This window comes from Diabrotica virgifera, chromosome 2 (assembly GCF_917563875.1).
Source record: "Diabrotica virgifera virgifera chromosome 2, PGI_DIABVI_V3a".
NCBI classification, from domain to species: Eukaryota; Metazoa; Arthropoda; class Insecta; order Coleoptera; family Chrysomelidae; genus Diabrotica; species Diabrotica virgifera.
The window spans coordinates 222,548,498-222,560,824 of NC_065444.1; the positions used below are offsets into that span (position 1 = coordinate 222,548,498).

A 12,327-nucleotide genomic window follows, 5' to 3' on the forward strand; every position below is an offset into this window, starting at 1 on the left:
CAAATGTTCGTGATCAACAACAAGAAACTGTATGTTAAAATCGAATGTCAATATTTTCAATTTTTATTGTCTTGGAAACCAGCCAAAACATTCCGTACATTCCAGCCAGAACCAGCCAGTACATTCTTTAAAGTCGAATATCGGGGTAAATAAATAAAAAACCAATAAGTATTGTACTATTTTATTTCTATAAATATAAAGATGTAATAACTGAAAAAATATATATAGTATAAAATAAAAACTAATAAGCAATCGAGAAAAGAGAAAAAGTAACTTTTTTAATTAATATATTAATTAATATATATATATATATATATATATATATATATATATATATATATATATATATATATATATATATATATATATATGGAAACGTTTTGATCATTATGGTCAGAAGCTTATATTCCATATGAAAGCAGCCTTTAGATTTTTTTGTTGGAACGCAAGTATAATCAAGAGAATGTAAACCTATTATGAAGAGTGTATTGTCAATTATCAAGCATTAACTTGAATGTTGAAACAATTTCAAGTGATATTGGATCAAACTTTTTGAATTAGCTAAATTATATAATGTTACTCCTGAAAATCCTGAATTTCAAGTAGTCAGTCATAAATTGTTTTATATATTTGACCTAAGTTATTGTTTTATACAAACTACAGAAACAATTTAATGAAACATAGTTTATTAAATTTAATTTAGGTTTGCTGATAAAAGTACTTTATGGAAGTTTTTGTGAGTATTGGATTCTCAACTTTTTAAACACAGCACCTGGCTTGTGGAATGAACACATATAAAATATGACTATGGTGCTCTTCCTGCAGATGCATTTGGTACAGTAGAGGTCAAAGAAAGGTTAGAGAATTTGTATGATATTTTAGATTCAAATTCTTTGTGAAATCCCAATAAATACAAAATTAATTTTTTATACGATAGTTTATAGTTCATGAAAAAGCTTAAAATAATGAATTCACATAATCAAGATATCTCAAAAAGAATTAAATTGTATAAATGTTGGAAAATAACAATTAATAGTTGTAGGCTATATAAGAAAATATATATAGAAAATAAGTCTATACAAAATATTATGAGCTACAAACTGATACAAAAACAAAATACTAACGCCAAGCAAAATACTAACAGGACACGGATCGTTTAGAGCATACCTTGAGAGGATAGGCAAGATAATAGATGATAGTTGCGTAGATTGCGGAGTAAGCGACACAGCAGAACATTGCGTGTTTGAATGCAGAAAGTTTAATGGCGAAAGAGCGGAGCTACATGCAAAAGTAGGCATCTTAGGAGCAAACAATTTTATGGCCATAGTGACAAGGGGGGAAAGGGAGTTTAAAGAAGTGATAGAGGCTGTGACAAAAATCATTAAAAGAAAAGAGATTATAGAAAGAGAGAGACAACAGGCGTAAACAAAAGCAATGAAGTAACAGAGAGAAAAGAAAAGAGTAGAGAAAGGGAGGCTGCGCGCGCGAGAGAACGGTCTGGAAAGACGTGCCACGCGCGTAAGCCGAGAGTGGGTTTAGTTGGTAGGCATTGTAACACGGATGCATCCGGAGGCAAGGCCCCCAGAGGGGGAACTGCGTTCGGATGTACTCCGTTTACTCTGAATCCAACACACGCCAGGTACGATTCGCCTGGTACGGTCTTTAGAAGATTCCCACTCTCACACAAAAAAAAAAAAAAAAAAAAAAAAAAAAAAAAAAACTAACGCCAAGCCAAGCCAAACAAACAACTGTGACAACAAACGCCGATCCTGTACAAGACAAATGTCACCAAAATTATTTGCTATTCATACAAATTGAGAAATGGCCGATCTGGCACATGCGCATAAAAATTTAGTTCATAGATAATCCGTTTGTGTCGGTTCTTGGGAGATATGTATTCTTTGCTAATACATACATAAATCAATAATTACAAAAAATAAAAACCTTATTGAAGATATTCTTCTTTCGGCGCGATTCGATTGAGGGTACAATTGTACATAAATCTGCTCGCCTGCGCAGACAGTATGTACACAGACAGTATGTAGTTCATTGCTAATCTTTCAAGATAGGTATGTATGTATCTGTAACCGTGCAAATAAGTCATTAAAAGAATATATTAGTGTTTTTAGGAAATGTATTATTTATTATAATTCTTGTTTTTGGATTTGTGTTTCTCTGTAGTAAAATAATAAAATATTATGTAAGCATAACATTTTTACACTATTTGTCGCCGTGTTGTGTAATTATATCCGAAACTTACATGTCAATTACAAGGACCTCGCTGGAGTAGTTGGTAGGGCGTTAGCTCCGAGATTGGAATGACGCGGGTTCAAATCCTGGGCGATTCATATTTTTTTTATTTTTGGTTGTTTTAATAAAATTTTTTGAAAGTGTTTGAAATAAGAGTTAATTTATATTTTAAATAAATAAGAAAGTTAGTTTGATTTTTAAATAAAATACAAGTAACCTGTTAAGTATATTAACTTCGTTTAAATTACCTATTATATAATAGAAGAATATCTTCTTACGTGCGTACAAAGTACACACACATTCTTTTTTTGTAAAAGGTTACTTTAAAATCCCTAAAAAGGGCTGTATCACAAAACGTTTTCGGAATCAATATTCCATCATCAGTGTTATCACAGGTTTACATGCTTTAAGCCACCAAAATGTACGGGTAAAAACGCTTAAATTGATTTTAAACAGTTGAGGTTACATTATGTTATCTTATTTTAAGAAGATAAGAAAACCGGCCAAAATGTTTGAGATCATCACTTTTACTAACGCAAAGAAAGTCTTATAAGAATTTCAATAAATTTTAATTTTTGTGGAAATGGCGTATCTATGTTTTGTTTTTACTTTTTTCTGAAAAATTCGAAAGGTCCTCTTATTTTCATCATAATTTGCTTTGCATCAAAGTTTAAAAATAGCTTTATTTGTCCTTTTTTAAAAAGTTTCTAGCATCAAAACTAAACGAGTTACGCTCAATAGGGTTTTTCATTCACAGTCATTTGTTTCGAGCTTCTGTCATGTGTCACATAATATTAATATATCTACGTCGTATTTTATTGGTATATACCAATTATTCAAACCATATACAAACTAAAGACGTATGACGTAGATATATTAATATTATGTGACACATGACAGAAGCTCGAAACAAATGACAATCGATGAAAAGCCCTATATATAAACTTGACCAATTGTTTTTTGGCAAAAAAATCGTGAAAATCTCTCCCTTTTTAGCACCCAAAATAAAATTAATCGTTACCGCTTTACCATTTATGTACTTTAAATTTTTGTGTATTGTTTATAGTTCGAAATGCTTATTTTTGGAAAAATGCATTTTTTCAAAATAGATTAAAAAGTACTAGCGATACGAGAAATCTCAAAGGGTAAAAAATGTAGGTTTTGCTTTTATAATTTATAAATATGATAGTTTCATTTTGTTTTTCTGTACGGCAAAAATTTTTTAAGATATGATTGTTCAAAGTTTGCATACACTCGTGATTGGTGACTCGTTCAATTTTAACTTTAATAACCCCTTTAAAAATAAGCACTTTAAACCAGTGAAACTTACAGGTCATATAAAATAATACATGTAAAGTAAATTGTTTGTAAAGCGATTTGTAAACGATTTTTTTACCAAAAGAAAAGGGACCAACTTTATTTTGAGTGTAACTCGCTTAAGTTTTGATGCTAGAAACTTTTATAAAAATCAAGTTTTCTTAGTTCAAAAAGTTTTAATGGGGTTTTCCCAGAAATGGCTCAATTTTTTTGGTTATTTCACATGTCACATTGAAAAATATTCGATTTGGAATTTGACTAATAAGAACGCATTTTTCATAAGCTACAATTTAGCTTTTACTGGATTTATAGACTTCATAAACCATTTTTGCTAAGAATATCATTTTTCGAAAAATTTTTACTTATTGAGTTATTTGCGAAAAGCCGCCAGAAAACGTGGTTTTTGTCGAAAAATAAACATTTTCAATCGCAAATAACTCTCATAATATTGACTTAAAACTTAAAACTATAAAATTAAAGTTTTTTTTCTCTGATTCTGGCTTTGGTTTAGAACTAGAACCTTTAGCCACGTAATTGTATAACCAAGTAATGTGTAGTGTGTGTGTTGAGTAAGTGTCTTGTTACTTTGCAAAGTCGACGTCATTGTCTTTGCAAAGAGACGCTAATTGTTTCCGAACGTCTGCGGTTCCTCCGGTGAGTAAAATTAAAGTTCTCTATAAAAAGAATCAGTCAATTTATCCATTCCGGCCTTATCTTAAACGCGCTTTTTTTCACTCTCGAGAAGAGGTGACTGGGACCCACCAAGTAACAGCAACCAACGGCATAAGTTTAACTTTGAAGTGGAGGGTAAGTAGAACCTAAATTCAAATTTTCATGCAATTCGGATAGACCCTGAAAATTACACGGTATCGCCGAATTTTCCGTTCAGTTACTGGGCTATAAAAAGGGATAAAATTTATCTGTCACTGTCGTTGTCGTCTGTCAGTGAGTAGTGACAGTGACAGATCAATAATAAATAAATAAATAACAGTAGAAATAATTATTTATTGCATGTACTCTGTACTGTATTTTACAAATTGTAATTGTATTCTTTATAATATCTTTATTCTTGTATAACTTGTATTTGGAGTTTTGAGACTGGCGTGGTGAATGTGGTGATATTCACTCACGTGAAAGCTGATAGTATTAGTATGCACCAGCACCCTACAAAATTGAAAAATATGCCTATTAGTATTATAAGATAATGTACATAGTTCGAAACTTTCAAGACCATTTACTATGAAGTATTTAGAAAATACATTTTTCAAAATGTTTACAGAAGTCATGGTTCAGTTAATTGAGTAGTAAAATTGTTTATTTACAGTTTAGCCATTTTGTTCCTGTTTTCATACACTCTGTGCCTCCATGTACTTACAAAAATTATTCTTCTATTCTATATAGTTTCGCTTTCACTGTGCTATCTATCTGTCGCCCCGTTCAGTGACCAGTGAGTTTGTCTTTGTGTTCAGCAGTAGGGTCACTCTCGATTTTGATGGTTCCAATTTTGTAATCCACGACTGAGACAAAATTTTGAAAGCTGTTCAGTGTCGCAATAGATTCAGTGTTCAGCTTTTTTCATTTATTAACTATGGAATCTAACATTGAAATCAAGGAAGAGTCTGCTGAATGTGGCGAAAGTCACATAATGAATCAGTTATTCACATCAACCGATCTTGAGGACTTAAAGAATGGACCAGCAGGTAATTCAGCTAAAGGTAAGTGTACACTAGAGAGCACGATGTAGCTAGATTAGACCTTCTCCACCGAGATCAGTCTAAAAAGTGTGTACATTAAAGCAACATTTGAGTCTCACAAGAGCACCTTAGAGCATCAATAGAGTAGTTCTAGCTAGATTTAGGTGTTTACACTATACTGTTAAGAGTGAATGATCATATGGACGGCGTTATGCATAACTCGACCAAGTGCCATTTCTTTAAAATTGAGATCTAAAACTATCTTGGAAAAAATCCCTGTTATTGTCACATTAACGGTTACTAAGAAAAACAAAATTAAATGAAGCGACATTCTGTCTATTAATGGTTTTTAGTTTTGCATAACAAGACTAAAGACTATATCCATAACGGCCATTCTTAGTTTCGCAATAGTAGACTAAGGGCCGGTTGTTCGAACGCTAATCAACAATGATCATTATCAAATAATTAATTACTGTCAATGTCAATTGTTAAAACATAATTAATTACAATTCTGAGACTATAATCAATTAATATAACAATAATTATTAACATAATTAATAATAAATCTCATAATGGTAATTAATTATGTTTTCAGCGACCCAAACAAAGTTGACATTGACAGTTTTGGTGACAGTAATTAAATATTTAATAATGATCATTGTTGATTAGCGTTCGAACAACCGGCCCTAAGCGTTTTTGGTCTGGTTATGCTAAACTAAGAGTTTGGCCAGAATAACATTTTTGTACCTCTTAATGTACAGGGTTATTCACTATATTTTGACCCCCCTATAAACTGCTTTATTTACAGAATTAGAAAAAAATGTAAAATACAAAAGTTATTCGATTTTTAAATTATGATTTCTTGACATATATATATATATCGCACTAGTGACGTCATCCATTTGGGTGTGATGACGGAATCAACAATTTTTCTAATGGGAATAGGGGTCGAGTGCTAGCTCATTTGAAAGGTTATTCAGTTCCCTATTCAGTAATATAAACTTTAACATGATTAATTATACAGGGTGTCCAAAAAATTTTTTTTAAATTAAATTAATTGACACAAAAAGAAGGATGTATGTAATTTATTTAATTCAAAATACATTCTACTGCTGTCAGAAAACAGAAATAAATGTTTATTCAACAAATAAACATTACTTTTCACTTAAATTCAATGTTCAAGCTGCCACCCATCTGCCCCCTGGCAGTTTGAACATTGAATTTAAGCAAAAATCAATGTTTATTTGTGCAATAAACTTTTATTGTTTTCTAACAGCAGTAAAACATATTTTAAATTAAATAAATTACACACATTCTTCTTTTTGTGTCAATTAATTAAATTCAAAAAAATTTTTTTTGGACACCCTGTACAAATAATTATCTTAATGTTTGTATTACTAAATAGAGAATTTAATTACCTTTCAAATGAGCTAGCACACGACCCCTATTCTCATTTTAAAAAATAGTCGATTACGTCATCACGCCCAGATGGATGACGTCACTAGTATATTATATTGTTCTGAAGCTATTTCCTTGTGGCATTTTTATGATTTATTATTTATATGGGAAATAAGCCACAATTAAAATGAAAAAAACAATTTTTATTATCGTTTCGACGCCCAAATCGGGTGCCATTGTCAAAATACAAAATATTACTTATTTTTTTGTAATATTTTGTATTTTGACAACGGCACCCGATTTGGGCGTCGAAACGATAATAAAATTGTTTTTTTCATTTTAATTGTGGCTTATTTCCCATATAAATAATAAATCAGTATATTATACAATGCCAAAAAATCATATTTTAAAAATCGCATAACTTTTGTATTTTACATTTTTTTCTAATTCTGTAAATAAAGCAGTTAACAGGGGGGTCAAAATATAGTGAATAACCCTTCTTCTTCTTCTTCTTCTTCTTTAAGTACCGTGCCCAAATTTTTAGGCGTGGGTAGCTTCCATAACAATTTGCCGATATCGTTTTCGATCTTGTGCGGCATGTAACAATTGATCTGCTGATAAGCCGGTCCATTGACGAAGGTTTCGGAGCCATGAATATTTCTTTCGACAAATTCCTCTTTTTCCGTCGATCTTTCCATTGAGTATTAACTGCAGCATCCTGTATCTGCTACCTCTCATTATATGCCCCAGATATTCAAGCTTTCTCTTTTTTATCATCTTCATTAAGTCACCTTCGCCTTGACCTACTCTGTTTAAGACTTCTCTGTTTGAAATGCGTTGAACCCAAGATATTCTGAGCATTCTACGATACGACCACATCTCAAAGGGTTCTAATTTGTTCATCATGTTAACCTTCATGATCCAGGTTTCACATCCATATAGTAATACAGGATACACATAACATTTTAGGAACTTGATTCTTAGTTGTAAATTCAGCTGAGAGTTGCTCAGAATAGATCTAAGTTTCATAAATGCTCCTCTTGCAATTTCTATACGAGTTTTAATTTCTTCATCGGGATTTAGTGTCTCGTTTATCCAACATCCTAGGTATTTAAAATGGTTAACTTTTGTTATTTGAATTTTGTTATATGAATAACCCTGTACACATTAATTTTGATGTTTCGGTCAAAAAATTATTGAGTTATTTTAAAGTGAAAATGTTGTGTTTATGTATAATTAAATTGAAAAATACAAATAATCTATATAAAATCTCTATATATAAGGCATAAAATAGTTCTAAGAATAAAAAAACACGATTCACTTCAGACTGCTTCAAATACCCTAACGCAGGGGTCGGCAACATGTCGATCGCGATCGACCAGTCGATCTTAATCTTAGTTTGAGTCGCTCGTCGTGCGAATCGAATAAAATAAAAATATAACATATATAAACATATATAAAGTAGATAGATAGACCCTTGAAGTACAGTAGAGCGTCGATTATCCGAACTAATTGGGGGACATAGGTGTTCAGAAAACCGATTTGTTCGGATAATCGAACTACAATATATTGATACATATTTATAGTCATACATATTTATCCACAATTGAATAAAAGCCATATTTATATACCTACATATTTATTTATATCTTGATAATGACAACTAGCAACTAAACAAAAAAGTGCAGTCTTTGCAACAACATAATTATTTTTGGATACAATATTGAAGAAAATTGAAGATATTTTAAGCGTCAATTACTAACGCTTGCTCGGTATTCGAGTGCGGGACGCGGGAGTCGATAGTTCGAATAAGCGGTCGTTCGGTTGATCGACGTTCGGATAATCGACGCTCTACTGTATCCGAAATTATCCAAAAAATTGTTCAATCCGAAAATTATCCGATGGTCCACGAAATTATCCGAAAATCGGATAATTATCCGGACATTGGCAACACTGCGTGCGATGACCCCGGCCGTTTCGATATCGCTAAAACGTGCCGGGGCTGAAAATACTTATCTTTACCACAGTTGCGTAATTCTTAGTCTTCACTGGCGGTTGTCGCCTAAACGTGCTTATCGGCTTAGTTACTATTATTTGTTAGTTCCTTCACGAGTGCTAGAACATAGTTTTAATCGTGACGTGAACCCATTATTTATAAAAATGAATCCTTCAAAGAAATCAAAAGTTTATCACTTTCATATAGAATGGGAAGACGATTATTTTTTTACTCAAGTGAACGGCAAGTGTATATGTCTATTGTGCCACGCAAGTATCGCAGTTGAAAAAAAAGGTAACGTCGAAATACATTTTAATAGTACTCGTCCGAAAATAAACACAGAATATCCCGCCAATGGTAGCATCCGAAAAGAGAAAGTGAAACAGTTGAAAAATCAATTAGTTAGGCAGCAGTCTGTATTATTACAAGTCAGCGATAAAACTAAAACCACCACTCTAGCTTCTTACAAAGTGTCTCAAGTTATTACCAAAAAGAAGAGAAACCCTTTGAAGATGGCGAGTACATCAAGGAATGTTTTGTAGAAGCTGCAAACTGCCTATGTGAAGGTTTTAAAAATAAATACGAAATAATGTCGGCTATAAACTCCCTCCAGCTTTCAGTGCGAACCCTAACTAGACGAGTGGAAAATATGTCAGAAAATGTTGTTTCCCAGATGAAGACGGACTTACAGCGATGTATTTTCTTCTCCTTACAATTTGACGAGTACACAGATATTAGTGATACGTCCCAACAAGCCATATTTGTCAGAATTATATTCGATGATTTTACTGCTAAGGAAGAACTTGTTAAAATTATTCCTTTAAAAGGGCGGACTCGAGGTGAAGGCATTTTCTTTTTTCTGCCTTTCAAGATTATTTTATCTCTGAAAACATTCCACTTCAGAAACTGGTTGGCATTACAACTGACGGAGCCCCAGCGTTTACTAGAGTGCATAACGGATTCATTGCCCTTTGCCGCAAAGAAGACACGTTTCCAAATTTTTTAACATACCGCTGCATTGTGCATCAGCAAGCACTTTGTGGTAAATTTTTAAATGCCGACAATGTTATGAAAGTCGTTGTTAAACTTGTAAACCAAGAGCTCATGCTTTGCAGAGAAGACAGTTCCGAACTCTAATTGCAGAAATGAATCTAGAATACGGAGAATTGCTTCTGCATACAGAGATACGCTGATTAAGCAAGGGGAAGATTCTTCGGCGCTTTTATGAGCTCCTACCAGCTTTAATCGCTTTTCTTAAGGAGCGTAAAGAAGACTACTCAACATTAGAAGAACCCGCATGGTTGAGAGATTTTGGATTCTTGACCGATGTCACAGGAAAGCTGAATGAACTAAATTTGCAGCTTCAGGGTAAAGAAAAAAGTATTCTTCAAATGATTTCCAATTTAAAACATTTTCCTTGTTGACCAGACTGAGGCATGAATTCGATACCCGATTTATTGACTTCAACAAAATTGAAGCGATTGCTCAGTTTGTATCTTATCCGTACATGCCCCTCGATACAGAAAGCTTATACCAAACCATCGAACAGTATTTCAGCGAAAGCAGACCAGAGACTGAATTAGAAATAGTCACACTGCAGAATGATTTGTGTTTGAAGAGCGTTGCCGGAAGAGAAAATTTCTGGTGTCTAGTGTCCAAACAGAAATACCCAATCCTAGTCAATGTAGCTTTGAAAATTAGTGCCCTCTTTTGTTCCACCTGCCTTTGTGAATCAACGTTTTCAAACATGAAGTTCATTAAAATCAAATACAGAAGCCGACTAACAAACTACCAACCGGATGTTAAAAAACTAACAGACATGATGGACTGTAAATCCTCCCATTAAAACAAAATACGTATGTGTATTTTGTTCACCATGTTTAGTTTTTACTTCCTGTTCTCCTAAGTGTACGCATAGGCGTAACCAGGATAATCCTAAGGGGGGGGGGGTTACAACTACTGGAAAGGGGGGTTACAACTACTGGAAGGTCTTCGAGGGGTATGGTGTTAAGTGTATATAGCTCAAAGTACATCCCAATGAGGGGGTTATAACCCCCAAAACCCCCTGGTTACGCCTATGAGTGTACGTCTATAGATAATAAAGGTTTTTTAAAACAAGTTAGGTCTTTGGTGCTTGGGATTTTTTTAGTAGCTCTTTCCTGTAGTGTGGTTGCCGACCCCTGCGGCCTAACGCTTTGTATAAAAACAAAATACTTAAAATTCTACAAAATTCAATTCGTATCGATTGTCAATGGTTCTGACTGCAAGTTATTAAAAAATAAATCTGATTTTACAATGTCTTAACACTGGCTGAGTAATAAAAAAAAGGTGTCTATGTACCCCTGTTTAGTACACTAACGCTTCGAATAACAACAGATTTTTAACAATTCAATAAAATTTAATTTATGAATTGTCAATGGTCCCTACTGCAAGTTAATAGATAAATAAATATCATTTTACAACACAGTTTTGGCTTGGCAATAAAAAAAGGTATAGATGTAAAATTAGAAGAAGAAAAAATGCAGAAAAAGATTTTACCGCTATTTAGATATTTATTGGCTTTTATACAAATACCAACTTCATGAATGCTTGAAAAATTTTGAAATATTAAAATTTAATGGTTGCTCGTGTCAGAGACAGCTTGTACATAGGGGTTAATGTGCAAGCAAGTTTTGCATTGTGTATGCAAATAAAAGTAACTGTATTGTTATTCGATATTGTAACAATCTAACACACTACATTTTTCTTAGTTTTTTTATGTAATGATTCTTTCTAATGTGTAGATTAAATTTTTTTTTATTTAAAATTGTTTTCTTTAGTTTTCCCCTGTTTAAAAACTCTGTATACCTACTCCAATTTTTTATTGATATAATTTTAACTACATTGGAATTATCGCTATTGAATGGTAAAATAAATTTAGAGCAATAAAATGCAAAAAATATATTTAATATTTAATGATAATTGAATTGATTATGTTGTAGCCAATACATGTTTAACATATAGGGGAGAGTTGGACAAAACCGGGTACCACTCCAAAAACCATCTGTATCTTTTGCTATGTGAGAGTAGGAAATGTTTGCTGCAGATTGAAATATTCTCAAATGACTTAAGTTTGATATGCCAATGTCAATTTTTAAAAATATTCTTAGATTTTTAATTTTTTTTATTTTTATGAAAATATTGCAAAATACCCGGTTTTGTCCAACCGGTATGATAAAACCGGGTAGTAACTTAATTACCATGTAAAAATACTGATGGGAAAAAAATAAAATATTTATTAAAAGTATGTAATAAAAAATTGAAAATCTATAAACCGAAGTCACAAATAATAATTTCATCTACATCATCATAGGCACTATAGGCGTCATAAGCCTATTTGGTGAAAGGCACACATTTTATCCAGTCTTCCTTCGCATTATACAGTCGAACGCGCTTGTTAGAATACCGGTTATAAGAATATCCCGCTTTAAGGAATAGAAATTTGAGGTCCGAAACGTTTCTACAAGCCACCAATGATCGATTATTAGAATTTATCGGTTATAGGAATACCTTTGTTGTCACGAAGACTATTCCAATAAGCGGGTTCGACTGTAATTTGAAAATAGTTAATTGTAATATAGACACGCATCGTCATTATTATCTTCTTCCTCCAAACTCTCCAAAATTTTGTTG

The 12,327-nt window shown here is 32.5% G+C and overlaps 1 protein-coding gene across 3 annotated transcripts in view; it reads left to right on the plus strand.

Annotated features, from left to right (window-relative positions):
• The first annotated feature begins 4,537 nt into the window (after positions 1–4,537).
• Positions 4,538–12,327, plus strand: part of LOC126880404 (zinc finger protein ZFP2-like) — an 82,774-nt gene continuing 74,984 nt past the window's right edge. For all 3 annotated transcript variants that reach the window (XM_050644240.1, XM_050644241.1, XM_050644242.1), the window contains exon 1: positions 4,538–5,282. In XM_050644240.1, the coding sequence (XP_050500197.1) occupies positions 5,156–5,282 (127 nt within the window). In that variant the 5' untranslated portion in view covers positions 4,538–5,155. The remainder of the gene's footprint in view (positions 5,283–12,327) is intronic.